The sequence below is a fragment of the Simochromis diagramma genome, unplaced genomic scaffold (assembly GCF_900408965.1).
Source record: "Simochromis diagramma unplaced genomic scaffold, fSimDia1.1 OVJJ01000413.1, whole genome shotgun sequence".
Lineage (NCBI taxonomy): Eukaryota > Metazoa > Chordata > Actinopteri > Cichliformes > Cichlidae > Simochromis > Simochromis diagramma.
The window spans coordinates 3621571-3641868 of record NW_024386948.1 but is presented as its reverse complement, the minus strand read 5'-3'; the positions used below and the strand labels follow the sequence as shown (position 1 = coordinate 3641868).

Here is a 20298-nt window from a genome sequence, read left to right as displayed (position 1 = left end):
AACTCTATGTTTAGATCCCAGGGACCCATCCCTGTTTCCCGGTGAAGATCCCCAGTATTGGATTATTGGAGAATAGCTGGAAGCAAGCAGTGAGTGAGTGAAGAAGAACGAATGCTTTCCCCCGTCCTCTCCACCTTGGATTCCCTGGAGTCCTGACCCCTGTCACACGTGTATATAGCACAGTTCCCTGCACTGTCTGTAAATACACCTGGTGAATGTGAAATAAACCCCACTGTGTCTCCTCAAACCGAAGAGTTCCATGTGTGAGTCCTCGGTGAACCGTGACAGTCACACATTGTACAGGAATTTTCACCCACTTAGCTGTCAGTCTCACATTTTTAGCCCTTAATGGCTAGAGAAAGTGTAAACAGACAGGAAAGTGGAAAGAGAAGGGAAAACATTTAGCAAAGGGTCACAGGTCAGACTCGAATAAAAAAAACATATTTTGGTGTTCATAAATAATAATTCAACTAGAGCTTTTAATTTTACTTAGAAATTATATTTTGAAATTTCTTATATGAGTGAGCTTGGAGGAGTTAATATGTTCTCCCTCCTTCAGCTATCTGAGCATGTAAACACATGAGCATTTTGGTGTGGCTGATTCAAGTATTGCACTTGTTAAATCTGTCAGAATTAATGCACAATGATACAATAATAATAAAACCAAAAAAACCAAACAAAACCCATATATCATAAAAAAAATTAAATTCATAAGTAAAGCTTTATCCACCAGAACTGAAACTGTCACCTTATTTGTAATTCACATCAATAAAACAGGGTTTACTAAGGGCCAACAAGCTAATAATAAACATATATTGTTTAATAAAATTCATCAAACAAATCACATCTACAAAGAAACGATAGTAACTACACTGGGGGCAGCAACGTTTTTGATGGTGTCAGCTGTAAATTACTTCTACATTACAAAATTTGGATTTGGAAAAGTCTGTTACCATGGATCAAAACACTAAAACTCACCACAGACTGTAGTCACAATCACTGGGTTAACATCTTCAAGCACCGCACTTCACAGGGGAACAAGACAAGGGTGCCAACTTTCTTCTGCCCTTTTTCCTATCTAGACTGCACTACATAACCCACTGAACCCACAAGTATGGACTGATCTTTATATCATAAGTCCTGCACGAGAAAAAAAAACTTAATTTGAGCAAATCATTTCGTTTTAAGGGTGCAACTGAATTCCTTGTGTGCAAATTGAACAATCCGTATGGGTAGAAGTCACCAACAAAACACTGCGCCCATCAGAGTTTCTCCTTTGCTCGCACTGCAGTAGTTTTACAGTGGATGTGGGCAGTTTATCTGCTCATGAAACTCAACTTTACTCGCACAGATCACTTTGACTTTTGACAGTTTGGAGGCGAAGCCCAAAGAAGGCCAGGGTCCTAATGTGATTGGTCACTTTGATGGACCCTTCAGGTTACTGGGTTAAAATGAGTTACACTGTGACAGCGACAGAAACGCTGTTTTAACCCTCTGGGGATATAAACATATAGTTCACCAGGGAAGACACAAAAGATAACAGTTTGCCATTTTTGGAGTGTGGCATGTGCATTGAGGAGAATGGAAACCTCAACACTGAAGTTTACCGGAAACCCACACACACGGACTAGTACCTCCTCTTTGACTCCCACCACCCTCTAGAACACAAACTTGGAGTAATCAGGACCTTACAACACCTGGCAGAAAATGTTCCCTCGAAGATAAGAAGGGAAAACACACGCAAAGGAAGCATGTGGTTATCCTAATTGGGGTTTCATCAAATCAGCAAAGATGCACAGAAAAGAAGATCAGACACCAACTGTCAGAAAGACAAGCGCAGCAATACTGTCCTCCCCTTTGTAGCAGATTTGTCAGAGAAAACTTCCTACACTTCTTTATTGATAAAGTGCTATCTGTGAAAGCGCAGATTCCCAGTCCATTATCGACCCTTCTACCCCTGTCCCTAGCTCTGCTGTCTTTGACAGGTTTGAGCCAGTTTCTTTGCTCTGCCTGCAGGAGTTGGTTTCTCGCCTGAAGCCCTCAGGTTCCTCTTATGATGCTCTTCGTCCTCGATTGTTCAAAGAGGTTTTTCTAACTATAGCGCTAGTTGTACAATCCATTGTAAATAGCAGTCTTTCCTCTGGTGTTGTACCTGTCAATCTTAAACATGCAGTGATTCAGCCTCTACTCAAGAAACCTGCTCTTGATCCTGATATTATTGCAAATTACAGACCTATTTCCAAACTGAATTTATAACAAAAATTCTCGAAAAGGTAGTTTACAAGCAATTAATGTCCTTCCTAGAAGAACACGGTATTTTAGAAGTTTTCCAATCTGGTTTTAAAGCTCTACATAGTACCGAATCTGCCCTTTTAAGAGTTTTTAATGATGTGTTTTTAGCAACTGACTCAGGTGACTGTGTTATTATCGTGCTTTTAGATTTAACTGCTGCTTTTGATACAGTGGATCATAATATTTTAATTTCCCGTTTAGAGCAGTTGGTGGGTGTTAGGAGTACCGCACTGCAGTGGCTCAGATCCTATTTGGCAGAGCGAACTTTCTCTGTGAACTCGGTGAGTTTGTATCCTCTGCTGCTTCTCTTCAGTGTGGGGTCCCACAGGGTTCAGTTTTAGGCCCGCTTCTTTTTTCCCTATATCTCCTACCCCTTGGGTCTATTTTCAGGAAACATGGGATTTCTTTCCACTGTTATGCTGATGACTCCCAGATTTATTTCCCACTTAAAAAGATAAATGGCTTCTCAGTAGACCCGCTGCTCAGATGCCTTGATGAAATAAGGGCCTGGATGGCTTTGAACTTTTTACATTTTAATGAGCAGAAAACAGAAGTGATGGTTCTTGGTGGCGCTTCTGAGGCCACTATTATAGATCTTGGTTCGCTGGCACAGAATGTTAAACCAGTCATCACTAATCTGGGAGTTAAAATGGAGGCAGATCTTAAACTTGAAAGCCAGGTCAGAGCTGTTGTAAGATCTTTTTTCATTTGAGGCAATTAGCCAAAATAAAGCCCATCTTATCGAAACAGCATCTTGAGACAGTAATCCATGCCTTTGTTACTTCTAGGCTGGATTATTGTAACGCACTTTATTGTGGGGTTAGTGATGCGTCCATTAGGCGCCTGCAGGTTTTGCAAAATGTTGCAGCTCGTCTTTTAACTGGAACAAAAAAGTTTGAGCACATTACCCCCATTTTAATTTCATTCCACTGGCTACCTGTACATTTTAGGATTGTTTTTAAAATTCTCTTATTTGTTTTTAAATCTCTTAATGGCCTGCCCCCCACCCCCTTCCCGTCTCTGAGCTACTACAACCATATACACCTGCCCGTTCCCTTAGGTCCGCCAATCAGCAGCTCCTTTAGGTACCGAAACTAAGTATAAATTTAAAGGTGATCGTGCTTTTGCTGTAGCTGCTCCAAAGTTGTGGAATGATCTGCCCTTGTACGTTAGGCAGGCCTCTTCTCTTCCTGAGTTTTCTTAAAACATATTTATTCGCTGAAGCCTTTGGCACTGATTAAAGGGATTGACTCAATTTGTTTTAACATGTTTTCATTTATTTTAGTGATTTAATCTATTTTATCTTAATTTTATTCACTTTACTTATGCTATTTGCATGTACAGCACTTTGTGAACTCTGGTTTTATGTTAAAGTGCTTTATAAATAAAGGCAGTATGGTAATGTTCTCTAACAAACCACCAAGGTCTTCACAGAGCAGGTGTATTTATAATGAGACTAAATTACACACAGGTGAACTCTATTATCTAATTTGGTGACTTCTGAAGGCAACTGATTGCACTGGGTTTTATTTAGATGTATCAAAGTAGAGGCGGCTGAATATAAATGCACACTTTTCAGATTTTGATTTGCTTAAAATTTAGAAAACCCATGTATCACTTTTGTACCTCTTCACAATCATGTGCTACTTTGTGTTGGTCTATCACAGAAAATCTCAACAAACATTTAAGTGACAAAATGTGTAAAAGCTCAAGGGGTATAAATACTTTAAGGCACGTACAAAGATTCAGTAGCAGGAGAGCCACTTCCACTACCTATTTTATTAAAAACACACTGTGCCTCATGCAGAGATATGCCAAGTGTTTAGCCAACAGTTCATTAAGAACCACTAAAGATTTTTTTTCCAAAAAAAACAAAAAAAATTCACTATTTTGTCTATCAAACTGTTCTTTGGTATTTTTCACATAAAACAACATGAAATGGGAACAAATCACATATTTACATCAGGCTGCTAGTAACTAAATGACTAAAGATACAATTTTTAAAAAAAATGGTTCTCTGTGAAGTCGTCTCTCACGTAGGAAACACTTGTTCACCCTTTGAGTTAGGCTAGTTTTTGTGTTTGAATGACTCACAAGTCAGCATTTTCTTAAGTGGCTTAAGAAACATGTTTCTCTGAAAACGGTCGGGTACAAGGACTGGAGTGAAAATGAGTTTATAAAAGCAGCCTATGTCCCTCCAGAAGCCTGGAGAACTAATGCTCAAGAGCACTGCTCTTAGCCCACGACTGAAACGAGGCAGTGGTCTACGACACCGGCAGTAAGTACACAACGACTAATCTGCAAAACTGAAAGTGTGTGAAAGAGAGAAGAGTGAAAACAAACTACAGTTCCTTTTAATTTTATTACAAAAACAAAAACAGGATTTTCAGAATTAACAGTACAACATATCTACTCAGACTGACCAAAAAAAAAAAAAAAAAAAAAGGAGGGGACAGAGAGGAGGATAAGTGCGAGGGTGAAGTGTGTCTGTGTCCAAATCCATTTATAAATCCCACTTTAAAAAAAAAAGATAAAATAATTAGAAAACGTGCATCTGCCCCCTCCCATCCCTAAAAAATAAAGGACATTTCCCCCATCTTATTACCACAATTTAACAAACATTGACAAAAATAAGAGGGAGAAAAAAAAAAAAAAAAAAAAAAAAAAGTGGACATGGTGGGGAAGACGAGAGGAAAAAAAATCAGATTTCTGTTTATATAAAACACTTGGCAGAGGAGATGTCAAGTCTTTTTATTTATTATCCATTAGTTAAGAAACTCAGCTTTCTTTAACAGAAAATAAACAATGCTTGCAATAAAAACCCATTTAACCACACTCGCACGCACTCGCAGACACACACACACACAGACAATAAACCCTGATGGATGGATGAACGAAGGTGGGAAAACGAAGGTAACGAATGAAGTGTGGCTGTCCTGCTGGTTCTGCAACATGACACTTCACCGACAACAACTAAAAAATAAACAAAGGGGGCGGTGTCTACGTCTATGTACACGGTGTGTGTCTGAGCGCAGGTGTGTGTCTGTGTGAAGTGTGGGGAGCCGGCCGTGGTGGGAGGGAGGGTCAGGTTTGGCAGTATGAATGGATGTTTGGGACGTTTAGTGCCGTCGCTTCTTCTTGCTCGGCGGGGCTGATGACCGCACCTTCCTCTTCCTGTTGGAGGTGTCCTCGTCCTCATAGTGGCTCTCTCTGTCAGCTGCAGGGGAGGAAACAGAAACAACCATGAAACAGCCCTGTGCTGTGATCAACCCTCGTGGCTGATACTGCAGATTCCTCCACCACATCCCAACATGTGCGTTCAGAGATGCTCGTCTGCATAACGTCTGCAGCCTTCAAGCAGTCTGACCAACAAGGCAGTTTCTCTCAGAACTGCCGCTCACTGGATATTTTCTCTTTTATTTTTATATATAATTCTCTGTAAACTCCAGAGATATTTACGTGGGAAACAACAAACACTTTTCTTCCTCATTCTGATGCTCAGTCTGAATTTCGGCAGGTAGTGTTCACGCCTGATTGCATCGAGTTGCTGCCATGCGATTAACAGAAATATTTAAGTAGCCAATGGCCAACTAAAGAGGTGTGACTATTGAAGTGAGTTAACAGCCATATTTAAATCTGTGATTCCTGAAGAGACCGTTTGTATTCAGTCACATGACAGTTAGGTGCTGCAGATGTGAAAAGTTTGCTTTTAGATGAGTACTGTGGGGTTTGTGTGCATTTGGTGCCCTCTAGTGGCTGATGCCAGGTTTATTTTGAGTATGTGGACACTGACAGCGAGCCCTGAACGCTCTTCAAGTGCAAGTTTTGAAAAACCAGAGTCTACAAATACAAACCTTTCCTGGCTTCTTCCTCCAGTTCATCCCAGTCTTTCCCGCTCTCCTCCTCACTGCCCAGTGACGCGCTGTAATCTGTATCACACACCCAAAAAAAGAAAATCTGGTTCATCAGTGTGTACAAGTGTGAGTTCAAGGCAAAGAGCTGCTCGGGTACAAATCATTTTCTCAAGCTTTTATTGATCTTTTCATTCATCAGAGGTTCAAACTGGCCCATGGAAATCATACCAGAGTCCTCCGTCTCTGAGCTGTAATCCTCATCACTGTCTTCCTCTTCCTCTTCTTCTTCATCTGCAGATGGGTTGAACGTCTCATCCTCCATTTCTGACTCTGAATCTTCCTCGGCGCCGCTTCCCTGAGGCAAAACATGGCACGCAGAGAGGCGTGTAATCACAAAACTAGCCGCTATTTTATTCTCAGCACTGTGTTACGACGTGAAAGGAGTTCTTGAAAGGAAAAACTGGGAACATGGACCATTTTAAAACTGTAAATGTCTGCTTAGGTTATGAAACCATGAACTCACCTCGCTCTCTGGATCCAAGAAAGACCAGCCCCCCTGCTCGAAGAACCCCTCTGGGTCGTCAACGATGGTCTTCATGATCTTGGTCCAGTTCAGAGACTGGACGCCCTCTGTGTACTTGATGTCACAAGAGCTAAAAAAGGAGAAAATGGAGAAGAGAAAAAAGTATTAATAATTCATCTGAGATATTCTTTTAGATGCATTAAAAATTAAGTCACTGATTAAATCGACTGGCCTTACTTGAGCCACTCTTTGATAGGGGTCAAGGGAGTTCACGGGCACAGCGTTGATCATGGTGACCTTCTTGTTGTAGTCCTTGTAAACGATGACCACGTCAAAGTTCTTCAGGTGGAACTGCACGCGCTCAAAGTGAACCAGCTCCACCTCGTCTAGAGTAACTACAAACGGCGGCTGCAGACGGAGGAAACAGATTTTTAACAGACTGAACTGCCGGCAGGTCACTGCACACATTTCAGCTTTCTTCTTCACAGATTAAACCTTTGAACCGTCTGCAGCTCAGTGCCAGCTGCTCACTCACCCATTCAGTAACATTGACAAGAGAACTGGACGTGGGTTGTAGCAGGCAGGTACTCCTGTAGGGGGCGCCCTGGAACCTGTAAACAAAAGAAGCATGGGCCACGAGCTCACAGGGGTGTCCACATTGTCCTCGCACGTTTGCGTTCCCGACGGCCTCGTTTACTCACCCCAGGTCTCTGAAGGGCACCTCGAACTCCAACTCCTCTTTAGTCAACGTCTCCACCTTCTCGATGAAGTTCTTAAAGGCCGACTTGAGCTTGTGCCTCATCTCCCGCTCCATCTGCTCGGCGTACAGGTCGTCTCGGTCGTGCATGTGTTGGTGTTTGCCCAAGTCTGTGGTGATCTCGCCCACCTCTGTGTAGAACTGGACGTCCGTGTGGCGTCTCTTACCAAACATGATGGCGTTCTGGAGAGAAACGCAACAGTTTTTAGACCATTTTCAGAATATTTAAAGGGAATCGCTTAAAAACAATGAGAGACAGCCGATGAGTGAATACACTGAAGAATTATAGATCACTGAGACACTTATTTAGAGTTCACATGAAGCTCCACCCAGCAGAGTGCTCAAGGTTATAAAGGGGAATGTGGGGGTGGAGTCCCCTAACCCTGCTCAGATGAAAGGGAACAAGCCCGCCTTCAGCTACTCTGAACCAAAGGGGGGGGGGTCACCGACCGGTGTCTAGGCCTGTGCGACTGAGGCCTAATACAATAAAAGATCAATTAAGCGCAATCTCAAAAAATGCCAGACTTTTACAAGCCTCTTTTTTATTGCAAAGTGTTAAGTCTCTGCAAAGTACTGCAACTTAAGAAAATATCAGCAAATAAAAGTAAATAAATAAATAAATAAATAAATAAATAAATAAATAAATAAATAAATAAATAAATAATGCTGCAAAAGCTCACAAAACACACATTTCTATGTTGAAGAACCATGTGTGTTTCAATAACATTAGTCATAAATGACTGTAGATGCATGTTTGCCCTCAGTAGTTCACCACAGCTGTTCCATCTTTTTATTGTATCCATCTAAATCACTTCAGTTCTCTTTTGTTTGCAATTTTTTGGGGAGCTTTGCCAACATTTTGTTTTCTGTTTTCTTTTGTTGTGCTCTGCATGTTTTTTGCAGTGTGTTTACCCTCTTACGGCCACCATAGTTACTGCAGGTCTCAAAAAGTTAAACTCCTTCATAAGAGGTGAAATTAACATCAGCAACACTCCCACAGGGCTCAAATCTGGGACTCTCCACCATTTGACCCTAAACTGAAGAAGCTTCTCGGATGAGAGCTGAAATGTCTTCAAGCAACTTAAAGTTCAGACGCTTTTCTTTCCAAGCTCCTTAGATCAACAACTAACCTGACACTGTAAACCATTTTATTTGTCATCACAGCTCAACTCTAAGCTCTGATGATATTACATCACTGAGCGTTTGGGTTTGTAATATTGATTTTACACAAATATACTTATATATACACACACAATGTTAAAATAAATTAAAGGAGCACATGACCATCACAGTGTGGAACAGAGTCTGTGAAAGTTCAGTCTGTCGAGTGAGGAAGCAGAGAGCGCTGTCAATACACTTCAGTTGCTTTGGTGCAAATCAAACTGACAGGAGAGGAAAACAGACCTCCTAGCATAGTTGTTGCTACAGTCTCGTGCTGCCATCAGTGATAAGGACACAAACAAAAACTAAAGAAAACTCAGTCAGCAGGTCTGAGCAGAGAGCTCTGCGGACACCTGCTGCCCCTGTGATGATCGAGCCTTGCCCTAACCACAGATGAAAGTGAAGTCTCCAGATATTTTAAGGGTGTATTTTTGAATAAGCATACCTTGAGGTGGAAGTGCAGTACGATGATCATCTCACCGTCACACGGCTGGAAGATGGCGTGTTTGATGTTGTTGTAAAGAATGTCCACTTTATCACCTCGGACTGACGTGAAACGGAAACCTGCGCAGGGGAAGGAGGGGAGGGGGAGAGAGAGATTCCCAGTTTTAACGACAACATTTCCGAGATTTGGGCATCCTCGTTTCCCAGCATTCCCACTGACTGCTGTCCTCACCATTAGTATGAGCCTCCAGCGAGCCCTGCATCCTCTTCTGTGCGATGTTGGGTCTGATGTAGAGGTCTTTGAGTTTGGGGTTGCTGCGGTTGAGGTTGATGACCAGCGAGTCTTGCTTGACGATGCCCTCCTTCTCCTTCTCTTCGGCCTCTCGTGTTTTGTAGCGCTTCTGCACCTCCTTGATGATGCGGAAGGCGTTCTGCAGGTTGGTGGAGGGCACCGATGTGTCGCCGGGAGCCTTCAGGTTGGACGCCCGGTACGTGCTGAGAGGCGAGCGAGGGAAAGAAAAGGATTATTGGAACATCTGCTCCTTCAAACACTGCAGCACAACAAACACACACAGTGACCTGCCAAGGTGCGAGCAGAGAAATCTACACGCATGCTGATAGAAAGAGCTGGACAGACTCACATTTCTTTGACGAATGTGGCTTCAGGGTTGGGGAAGATGTTTCCCTCCTGTCGGCCCAGTGAGCTGCCAGGGACGTAGAAGTTGATCCTCAGGTAGGTGTAGTCTCCTTCTACAGACATACTGATGTTCTAAAAAGGCACAAACGCAAGAAAAATGTCTGTAATTAAAACCAAAAAGGTAACACAGACTCTTGGTGTACGTAAGTGCAACTGGTTTGGATGTAGTTGTGGTAGACCCCCCCCATAGAAGGCATAAGCTAAGAGTACCTTGATGGTGGCGATGTGAAATGGTGTGGCGATGCCAAAGACAGGCATGACGACAGTCTCATACTTCTTGTCGATGAAGATCTTCATGTCCCGGATGTCCTTTTCTCTGGGCATCTGAGACACGTTCTTATAGGAGACGTTAGATTTCCTGGCCCTGAGAGGAAGCAGAGTGGAGTCGCTTAATCAGGAGAAACTTAATTAAAAGTCAGAATTTACAGTTCTGCTGCCAACTTCTCTGTCCTGGGTTTATTTATTTAAAAACAAAAAAAAAAAAAAAAAAAGAACACAAATCTAGGCACTTATTAAAGTTTCTTGTGTGGCGTGCAAAAAACAAATAAAGCTAAACACCCCACACATCTTTTCGCTCACACTCAGCTGATGCCGACATCGATCAAAGCAGCAATGAGACAGCCTGTCGCGCATCACTTCAGAGCAGTTCATAACACGTCTTGCACAAAAGCGGACCGGCACGTTGTAAAAGGCACAACTTTTATTTTGATGGCAAAAGGGTCCCACTTCCTGCTTGTTTTGCACTTTAGTTTCACTGAAGCTCGAAGAGTAACAAATCAGACTGCAGAGCAACACTATAAGCGATTTTGCCAGCTGATCAGGGAATGCAGGATTTTTTTCCCCCCCTAGCAACAGGTGGGGTGCGAGAGGAGAAAAAATAATAATAATAATAAGAGTCACAAACACAATCAAGGCTTTTGTGACTTTGCTCTTATTCACATGATCCAATTCAGACACCAAAAAGGTCCACAGGTTATTAATGTCACACAGGACCAAAGTCTTTTACTACCGCCCCTGCTGGCCTTTAAACACTTTTCCCTAAAGGTTTCCACTTTTCAGCTTTTACTTCATCTTTGGCAGGAGCCTTCAGCTCAAACTTAAGGAGGTCCAGTTAGAAAAGTAAAATTAAGATGAGTTCAACACTATTTATTATTAATTATCACAATGACCTCGAGGGTCCGCCGATAATAAAATATTTATCATTTCAAGTTAAATAAAGTTTACATTAAAAAATAAATTTACGCCATTTGAAAAAAAGGTCTAGTTTGAGTTTCTTTCACACGTAAACCATCTCAGCTTCACAACTTCTTCCTCCCGTTTCCTCGATTTATCGCGTCTCCTCGCAGAGTTTTCTGTTTTCGCAAATGCTCTGAATAAACGATTTGATTGGTTGAGCAGCATCGTGTGGGATGAGTTACAATGTAAGTGATTGGTCTGTGCGTTTCCTCTGTACAGACCAGTCTGGGTCCAGATTTGGACTGCGCTACACCTACTGGTGACCTACAACCTACAGCAAGCATTTGCGTGGTTGAGCACTACATTGACTCACCCCACTCTAGTTTAACCGGAGTGGATCTCTTTAACACATTCATGCCGTTTCTTCACCTGATAGCTTCAGTTCATTATGGATGGTGAGAGTACCGACTCACTTCTGGATCTGCTGCTCTCCTTTCTGCTCCGTCAGACGGCGCTTCGCTTCTTCATTCAAGTGATTGGCCAACTCCTTCTGGTGAGCCCGCCTCTTCTCCTCCGCCGTCATCTCGTTCTAAGTTTGACAAAAGACACAACTGAGTGACCACACGGAGACACCAGGACCACGTTTTGTTTTAAAAACTATTTTTAAAAAATAAGGTGGAAAAACACAACACACATGCAGAGAACAGATGTGTTAAAGCTTTGGATGGACAACAAACAGAAACAAACACAAAAGTGTCACTCAAATAAAAATGACAACTTCATTCCCATCAGCAAAGGGATTTTTGAGACTAAACCAGTTCAGCTGATGAGATTTTAGGAAAAAACAATGAATACTTACCTTCCCAAGTAGCTGATAGAGTACAAAGACATTCACACTCTTAGTTATCAAAACTCCGTCAAGGCGGCAAAAATCACAAAAAAAACCAAAACACCAGTCACACACTGAGCAACGCACGCGCCCGCACTTACCCTGGTTCTGTCTGCGAGCAGAGCGGCGCTGCGCGCGCCTTTCCCCAGCAGCTCCTCTGCGTCGTCGACCTCTTCCTCCTCATCCTCTTCGTCATCATTCTAAAAGAAGCGAAAACAACGTTCACTTCCTGCTCTCCGTCTTATTCAAATCAGATTCACAAGAAATCCACCACACTAACACTTAAAACATAGATGGTGAAAGAAAAGGTGAAGCACCACAGAAAGCATCTGTAACCATGTAAATGTCAAACATATCTATGAAAAGTCGAGAGCTGCATCTCAGGTGCTGCTGCTGAGAATGCACAATATACAAACTATGAATATGAAAGGATAAAACCCTAACATCTGGATGGCACATCAGCATTTCCCCACTTCACTCTGCTAAACTGCCCAGGTGTATTTTGTCCTTGTTTTAGCATTTTTCCACACACTTTTGAACCCCTCCCTCTTATTTTGAAAGTCCAGTTGCTGCTCCTTCCCACGTTCCCTCCAACAAAGAAATCCTCTGCAAGCCTCACGGTCTCCTTTAACAACAACCTGCAGCATGTTGATGTTGCTCTACCACGAAGCTCTCAAAGGGGCAACAAACTGCATTTCCAGAGCTGGAGTCCACACAACAACAACAAACTGACCAGAGTGAAAGCTCAGCACTGACAAATTAAATATTATCACATATGCTGTTTATAAACTGAAAGCAGGGCTGTACTACAGGCATCACCAACCCAATCACACACGTACAGTGCTTTTAAAGTGCACCGGGAGTGTCCAAACACTTTCCAAAAGTACCGCATTTATTAATGGGGAAGAAAAACCCCACTTCGTTTTCAGTAACACAAGAACTGTCATGATGGCGATCACTTGTGTTCAAGCCTAAACACAATAAATCTACTTTTTCGCTCAAATGTGGAGAATAAAATAATAACGACAAAGCGGTCAGCAATACGTGAAACTTCAGTGAAGCTGCTGAACATCAGCGTCTCAGGCTCATGTTAAATGTGAGTTACTATTGTGTGTATTGTAAGTCTTATCCTTATTTTGGTTGCAACATGGATCAGATGGTGCTGCCACCATGAGGTGAACAGAGAAATTACACTTTATTAAAATCTGTGGTGGCAAGCCATAAATATATGGCTTAATAAATAATACACAGGCAGGAGTACCATTCAGTCAACCACCAGGGCCACAGCAACCCTGAGAGGTGTGGCCCAAACACCTCTGTCCATATAATACGTGATTATAAATGTATAAGGACGCAAATACTCCTCTTCAGCTCCTGACTCTCATAGAAAGCGGACACAGTGACCACGCACCTTTAGGAAGATTCCCACGTTTTTGATCTTTTTCTTCACCGGTGTGAGGACTGTGGCGGCCTCCTCCTGTGATACACACACACACACCAGGACATCAAAAAGATTGACCATCATGCTTCAGCATCAGCATGAAGACAGCAACTTAACCAGATGCACACGTATGTGTTTAACAGTGTGTACAGACCAGTCATTACCGTTTTTTTTAAATAAACATTTATATTTTTGTTGCTTGTCTGACAAAGTCTGACAAAGACGTTTGCTGGGATCTACTCCAACAGGGCTGCTTACCTCATTGATCTGTATAGTGTCACCAAGAAACAAGGCGTACTTCTTCTGCTCTTCTTTCTTCGCATCTTTATTCACCAAGTCAGAAAAACCCAAACTGACGCTGAGCACTATCCCTGAAGGACACAACGTCTCCTTTAAGAAACTTTCACTAATGCATAAAACCACCCGTGTGCTTAACACAGTCGACAGTCTCACCTTTTTTTAGTCTGTACTGATTTTTGGCGTTCAAAACCAGCGACCCTTCTCTGAACTCGATCCCCATCGCAAAACTACAACAAGGAAACAGACATAAGTGCTCTGAATTTGAGGACGTCCGAGAGAAGAAAGCCCCTGTGGGTACTTACCCGAGGTTTTTGGTCAGCTTCTGCGCGAGCTCCGGCTTCTCTTTCTTCACGTACTCCATGACTGCATTGTATGCGTCACAGATTTTGACTCCTGTGGAGGACATGCAGGAGGTTTACACACAGACAGCACTGACACACTTCCCTCCTGCAGCCTAAAACTCATTAACAAGTTACAGTTCAGGTTCAGTTAAAATGTAAAATATGTGATACTGATTTTCATAATGCAAGACAGCCTGATTTTATTTATTTTTTTATAAAAAAAACAAAACAAAAGCACAGCTCCCCCCAAAGAGCCAGCACTAAACCAATGTCTGACCTTTGACCTTGAAGCATTGCATACGCATTTCTCTGACCTTTGGCGCTGTCAATGAAGGTTAATAAATATCCTCATCCAGTGTTAGCAACTTGAGCTGTTATATGCAAAACTTGAACATCTTAGACTGTGAGCACTAGACTGCTAACAAACAAATCCACCAATGGAACAGATCACATCCCTCCAAGAAGCAGCAATGAGCATTTTTTAAAGATGCTACTCAGGTGACCTGAGTTTTTGCATTTGCACAAAGACTTTATTCCCAGTGCTTCAAACTCCGAAGCCCTGCACTGCGCAAAGATTACAGAACAGAGCACAAACCAGCTCGCTCCCAGTTATTCCACTGCCATTCTCCTAAACTCACCGTGCTTGAGCTCCTTGAGCAGCTCCTCTTCCACCTGCAGCAGGAAGTTGTAGTTGTCCTGCATCTCCTGAGAGGGGTCCACCATGAGTGTGCGCACCAGGTTGGAGCAGTACGACTTGTAGCGGATCCCCATGGCACACGTGATGGCACCAAAGTGCATGTGGTTCTTATCGCTGCGCAGAGAGGGAACGATAGAGGGTCATTGATAACTGGTCTCTGCTCCTCATCTTGTCCTGTTGACTGAATCTATAATCTGTGAGCTGTACTTAGGCAGCATTTAATAAATCCTAGTGTTTTCCTACCCCATTTAAAACAAACAAAATGTTCAAGAGCAGCATATTCCCATTTTAGGGAATATGCTGCTTTGTTTCTGAGTTTAGAGATGATTAGCACAACTCGTCTATCTGGGTGCTAAACAGGTGTGTCGCCAGGTATGTTAGCTCTGCACTGAGATCCACCTGAAAGCATCTCTGAAGCTCATTAACACTCGAATACTTTAATTCACATCAAAGATTAAACCGTAAAAAACATCAAGCTGTGGCTAAAGACTCATAAATCTACTCATCTAATGCTGCACTACATGTTTCCCATAAAATGTAAACTTTCTTTTTTTAATATTAAAGGCTGCTGGATTTCTGCAAAAATCCTGATTTTGGATTTCTTTAAGTTTTTACTCCTTGAAAATCAACTAGGACCAACCCTGAAGCTCTTGTGAACGTGAATCTTAAAGAGAGCTTTGTTTAAAAAATTAATTTTAAAAAACAAAACAATAAATTAATACATTTCCAGCACTACCAAAACCAATTTATTTAATTGTGACAAAACCAGCTGCAAATGCCTCCTGGCTTTAAGTGAGACTGGACCTGCACACACCTGACCACGCTGAACTTGAGACTGTAGTTCCCGCCGCTCTGGATGATGGGAGGATAACACATTTCCACGGTGGACGGATCCGCACCGCCCAGGTACTTCTTTTCCTCGATGGCCTTCTCCACCGACTCCGCCAGCTTGCTGTGACGCACTTTCTGTTGGAGAGGATCAAAAGATACAAATAAAGACGTGTGGCGGCTGCTCCAGTATTAGTTACACCTTCAGGGACAGAGTCTCCAAAACTAATCTGAGAGTGTTTGTGCGTTATTACAAACTGTGCTACACTGGACCGTCATAATCTACAGATATACTGATGACCGAAAAGTGATGCAAACGCTATGATATGACATGGATAAATTGTGTCTTAAGCTGTTCTGAGCACTGAAAGCAGACAGCGACACACAGCAGAAAACACAAAATGACACCAAGTCCAGCTGCTCCTCCCCCCTCACCTCATCAGCATCAACAATCTCCATCACGCGCTCCTTGAAAAACTTTGAGTAAACCTCGCTGGTAATGGCTGCCGCTTTCTTCATCAGGGCCAGCTCTCCGTCTTCCTTCACCGCCATCGTGTAGGCGACCACAGCACTGATGTCCACCTGCAGACATAAGCAGAGTACATCTGATCACGACTGAAACGGGAGCGTAACATTCGCAGAGCTGGCCGATGTGTTGGGATCGCGCCTCACCTTCTCCAGTCCCTCAGCAGAAAGCGTGTCATTCCAGCTCTTCATGTACTCTCCTGGGAATTTGTCTTTGCTGAACACACCCACCGTCTTGCCCTCTTTGCTACCTCTGATCGCCTCGATCATCTTGTCAAAGTTGGCCTTGTTGCTCTCGTTCTGAAAGACAAGTAATACACTAATAAAAGGATGAAAGGAAAGAGAAAATCATTTTTAGCACACTCCGCCTTCCCCTCCTCCAAGGCTGTTCGATTCATAACCTTTTAAATCCCACACAAGGCATGTGTTGACCACCGACGAGGTAGAACACAGGCGCTAATGTTCCTGTTTAACGTTCAGCACATTCACAGAAACTTTGATTCCTGCCAATCCCAACATAGTGCTCTCTGCAAGAAACCTGCCTCTCCCATCTCCACCCGAGTGCAAAACCATCACATCTGAGTCATCCTCCTCTCCACACGACCATCTCCTCTGTGCCGGCTGCATCTGGTGTGGTCTCTCGTCTCCAGCTACAGCCTGACAATTAACCACAGTCCTTTCGTGGAAGTGGCAGCCACGTGCATGAGAAGGATGCAGTTTTTGAAGTATGACTACTCCACCCTCTACAACCCTTGCTTTTCTCTGCAGGAGGCCCTCCTGAGCAGTTCGAGCATGCAGGGGGTGTCCAAAGAGGAGGAAGGACGTCAGATAACAGCGTCAACCCAAGATGTTGACGTGACAGTTTGTGCAAAACCTCACTGGACTGCACCTCTTTAGAGCAGTCACAGTGTAGTCAAAGTGCAGAAAAAGGTAGAAGAGGAAAAAGTGCTATATGAAAAAAGGCTTGTGCTAAAAAGCTCAAAATAGAAAACTGATACAAGACCAGTCCATCTGCAGGATCACGACCGCTGCCTGAGTCCTGCTCTGCTCCTCTCATGGAGTCTTTTATCACCTATGAGTACGACTCTGTTACAAAATAAACTGCCTTGAAATTACTGCTGTTGTAAATTAAAGCAAGTAATAATAACAACGCACATGCAATGAAACTAGATTTGAAGATGAAGTCAGCAGATACATACGTGGCTAAAAATCTTCACACCCTCCAAACTGAACCAGCTATTAGTTATTATCAATCTCTGGGTCTCTTCTTCCTTTCACCACCAAATATTCATGGCAGATCGCTGCCCCTCCCTTTGCCTGGTTCTGCCAGAAGTTCTTCCTGTTACAAGGAAGTTTTGCCTTCCCACTGTCGCCAAATGCTTGTCATGCAATTGTTGGGGTTTTCCCTGTAGTACTGCAGGAGCTTTACCTTACAATAAAAACCACTTTGAGATGACAGATGAGAAACAAAACTGCATTGGATTGAACAACATGTGACTTATAAAGAAAAAAAAAAAAAAAGTCTGAAGAACTCAAACCACAAAAGAGGAAGCTTTCGATTTTTCTCAAGCACTCGATAACAAATCAGATTCCTCTTTTTGGATAAACCTAACCATTAACAAAAAAAACAAACAAAAAAAACATCACACTCTCTCACCAACTTCCATGTGTGTGTATATGAGGCGACTTCACGTGCGTTACCTTTTCTCTGGTGAGCAGGGTAATGGGCGGGACACCATTGGCATTCTCGTTGCCTTTAGTTATAGCCACCTGCTTGAGGAAATCCACCTTTTTCTTGCTGGCGAGGAAGATGATTTTGGTGTCACAGAACACCATGATGGTGTCGGTCAACTCGTAGCCAAACAGCCACGTCTGAGAAAGAGGAAAAAAAAAAAGGGGGGGGGGGGGGGAATCCCAGTACAAATTTAAACATGGACTCACTGGAGAAGCTTGAGGGCTATTTTTTATTTATTTTTTTTATTTTGGGGGGGATTGGGGAGGAGGGAGTAAATTCCTGCATTTGGTGGCGTTTTACTGTTTTGGAGCTAAATAATAATTTTCTACTTGAATAACCCTCAAGGACAGCTGGTTGTAGATGCATATTGCATTTGCTTTTCTGGAGGCACAGGATGCAACAGCTCTGTAAAATGTTTATCTAAGATATAACAGATACAACGTGCTTGAGGACTTTAGGGAACTACAAAAGAGATTTAAGCCACACCCAAGGTCAATTTTGTTAAATTAAGTTTCAAATACTCAATGGCAGCTGAGATTCTTGCAAAAAACAAAAAATAAAAATAACAACTCATTAAAGTCATTTGAATAGCTCAAACTGACTGCAGTCACTCTGCAACAACCATTTCCCTTCCTAAATGCACAGAGAGAAAGGTGTTGCCTTCCTTTCACGTGCTGCTCCACACTTACCTGTATGGCTGTGGATTTGGCATACACAATTTCCTCATCAACCCCCACAGACACCACGATAGCGTCGACTTTGCCAAACTCATCTTCTCCCTTCTGCAAAACACAAACATACACACAGTTTGATGTCACGCATGAGATGATAAAGAGCATATAATGAGGTCCACAGTGAGGTGCTCCTACTCCATCTGGACTTGTTCTTTGGGGAAGTAGTGGCACAACCACACAACTCAAAGCTAATCCAGTTTATCATTCAGGATATCTGGCGATATTATATTAAGTCCCATTAAAGGTGCTTCAGAGGCTTTAAATGGCAGTTACAATGCACATGAAACAGTTAAGCAGCCTGAAAGCGTGACATGGGGTCAAATATGAGCTGAAAAGTCAGCAACAAGAGCCAGCAGCTCTTAAAATGTACTTCAACCTATGAAAAGAGTGTACTTAAGATTAAAATAATTCACGCAGGAATCTTTAAACAAAGGTGAGAGCGGTAATAAAGAAAGCAGCTCTGGACGTCTTGCACATGTCACCAGGATGCTGGCGTTACTTTCATGCTAACTAGCCAGCTAATGTTAGCATGCAGCCAAGTGCGAAGTGGCAGTAAATGTAAACAAGTGGTGCAGTTAGCCACCTGTCAGGCACATCTATGTGCCTGACGATCGTCACAGCACGGCTTCATCTCAGTTTAAGTGTTAAATCAGAAGTGGCTGGTTTATTACACAGTTAGCCGCTCGGCTAATAAGTTAGCTTGGAGTAAAGTTAACATGCTAGCACGCTAGTTAGCGTGGTGAATGGGGCGATTTTGGTGCGCTAACCAGAGGCAACCAGCCTGCCAGTAGAGACAAGAACAAAACAAAATAAGGGTGGTGCAAAGGTTGGATTCGTGTGTGAAATAAAAAGGAATAAAAGAGCTCAGGTGGCGACCAGTGTTCGCCCTGGTATTGAGCGAGGGACACATCACCGCTCATCCTAACAACAGTGCGCTCGCTCGGGCAAGAAAAACGCGGCTAACTAGTCGCCAGCAGCTGCACTTTTCTCCACTAAAGCACACCGAGCGGACACACGCCTCACATCAACTCCCCCTTTACTATATTTTATTTATTTTACCTTCCAGTTGCTGTATAGTCTCTTGATCCGGCGGTAGTATGCGTCCTTATCCAGGTTTACCGCCATTGTGAGCGCTCCGTTTCAAACTCCAGCTCCCGGCTTCGCTTCGCAGCAGGCCGGATGAGGATGAGGATGATGAGCAGTGTCAACTAACAACAACGCACTTTCTTTCCACGCCTGCTGGGCTCCAAATACCACCACGAGATGCTGCTGCTTCCCTTATAATTATACAACAGCGGCCCTCTGAGCTGAGGAGACATGTAAAAACACAGCGCACGCTAACCTTACAGCCCGCTTTCACCTGCTTTAAAACTCGCGAAATTATTAAAATTGTATTTTTTCCCACCTCCTACTCGACACACACGACCACGTACACACCAATCTGTTATAATTAAGTCCACAGCACCCCCCTCCCCTCCAGTCTTTTTTTCCTCCCTCCCCCCTCTGAGACTTCACACATCAGATTTTATAAAACCGTAAAACATAACATAACGCTTCATTATATTTTCACACCAACCGAAACATAATAGAAAAAACAATCGCGTTATTTCACCTCGATTCAATTTTTACTTTCTTATTTTTTATTTATTTTATTTTATTTTAGTATTATTTTTTGTGGCGCATTTCACACATTATCTGCACAACAGCACCCCCTGTCTAGTGTTGACCACGCTGCATTGCCCGCCACCGCGGTTTTCCCGCCACCGTCATCAAACGACTCATTTGACGTAATTCTCGCGATACCAGCAGTGGTTACGTATGGCCCGTGATGCTCTCCCAGTTTAATTGTTTTTCTCTGCAGGGTGATGTTTTATATGACATTCTTTGTCGGGTTTTCATTGACG

At 42.9% G+C, this 20298-nt stretch overlaps 1 protein-coding gene across 1 annotated transcript; it reads right to left on the bottom strand.

Annotated features, from left to right (window-relative positions):
* Positions 1-5004: 5004 nt before the first annotated feature.
* Positions 5005-19830, bottom strand: supt16h (SPT16 homolog, facilitates chromatin remodeling subunit). Its single transcript, XM_040038356.1, is given in 25 exon segments — positions 5005-5509; positions 6147-6221; positions 6375-6501; positions 6670-6799; positions 6907-6926; positions 6928-7077; positions 7205-7280; positions 7371-7609; positions 9033-9151; positions 9264-9526; positions 9673-9800; positions 9939-10092; positions 11378-11493; positions 11895-11993; positions 13205-13270; positions 13493-13605; positions 13688-13761; positions 13837-13927; positions 14514-14686; positions 15387-15538; positions 15836-15982; positions 16073-16225; positions 17627-17797; positions 18350-18442; positions 19454-19830. Coding segments are annotated over 25 exon segments (3093 nt in total). The 5' UTR covers positions 19520-19830; the 3' UTR covers positions 5005-5411.
* Positions 19831-20298: the final 468 nt, after the last annotated feature.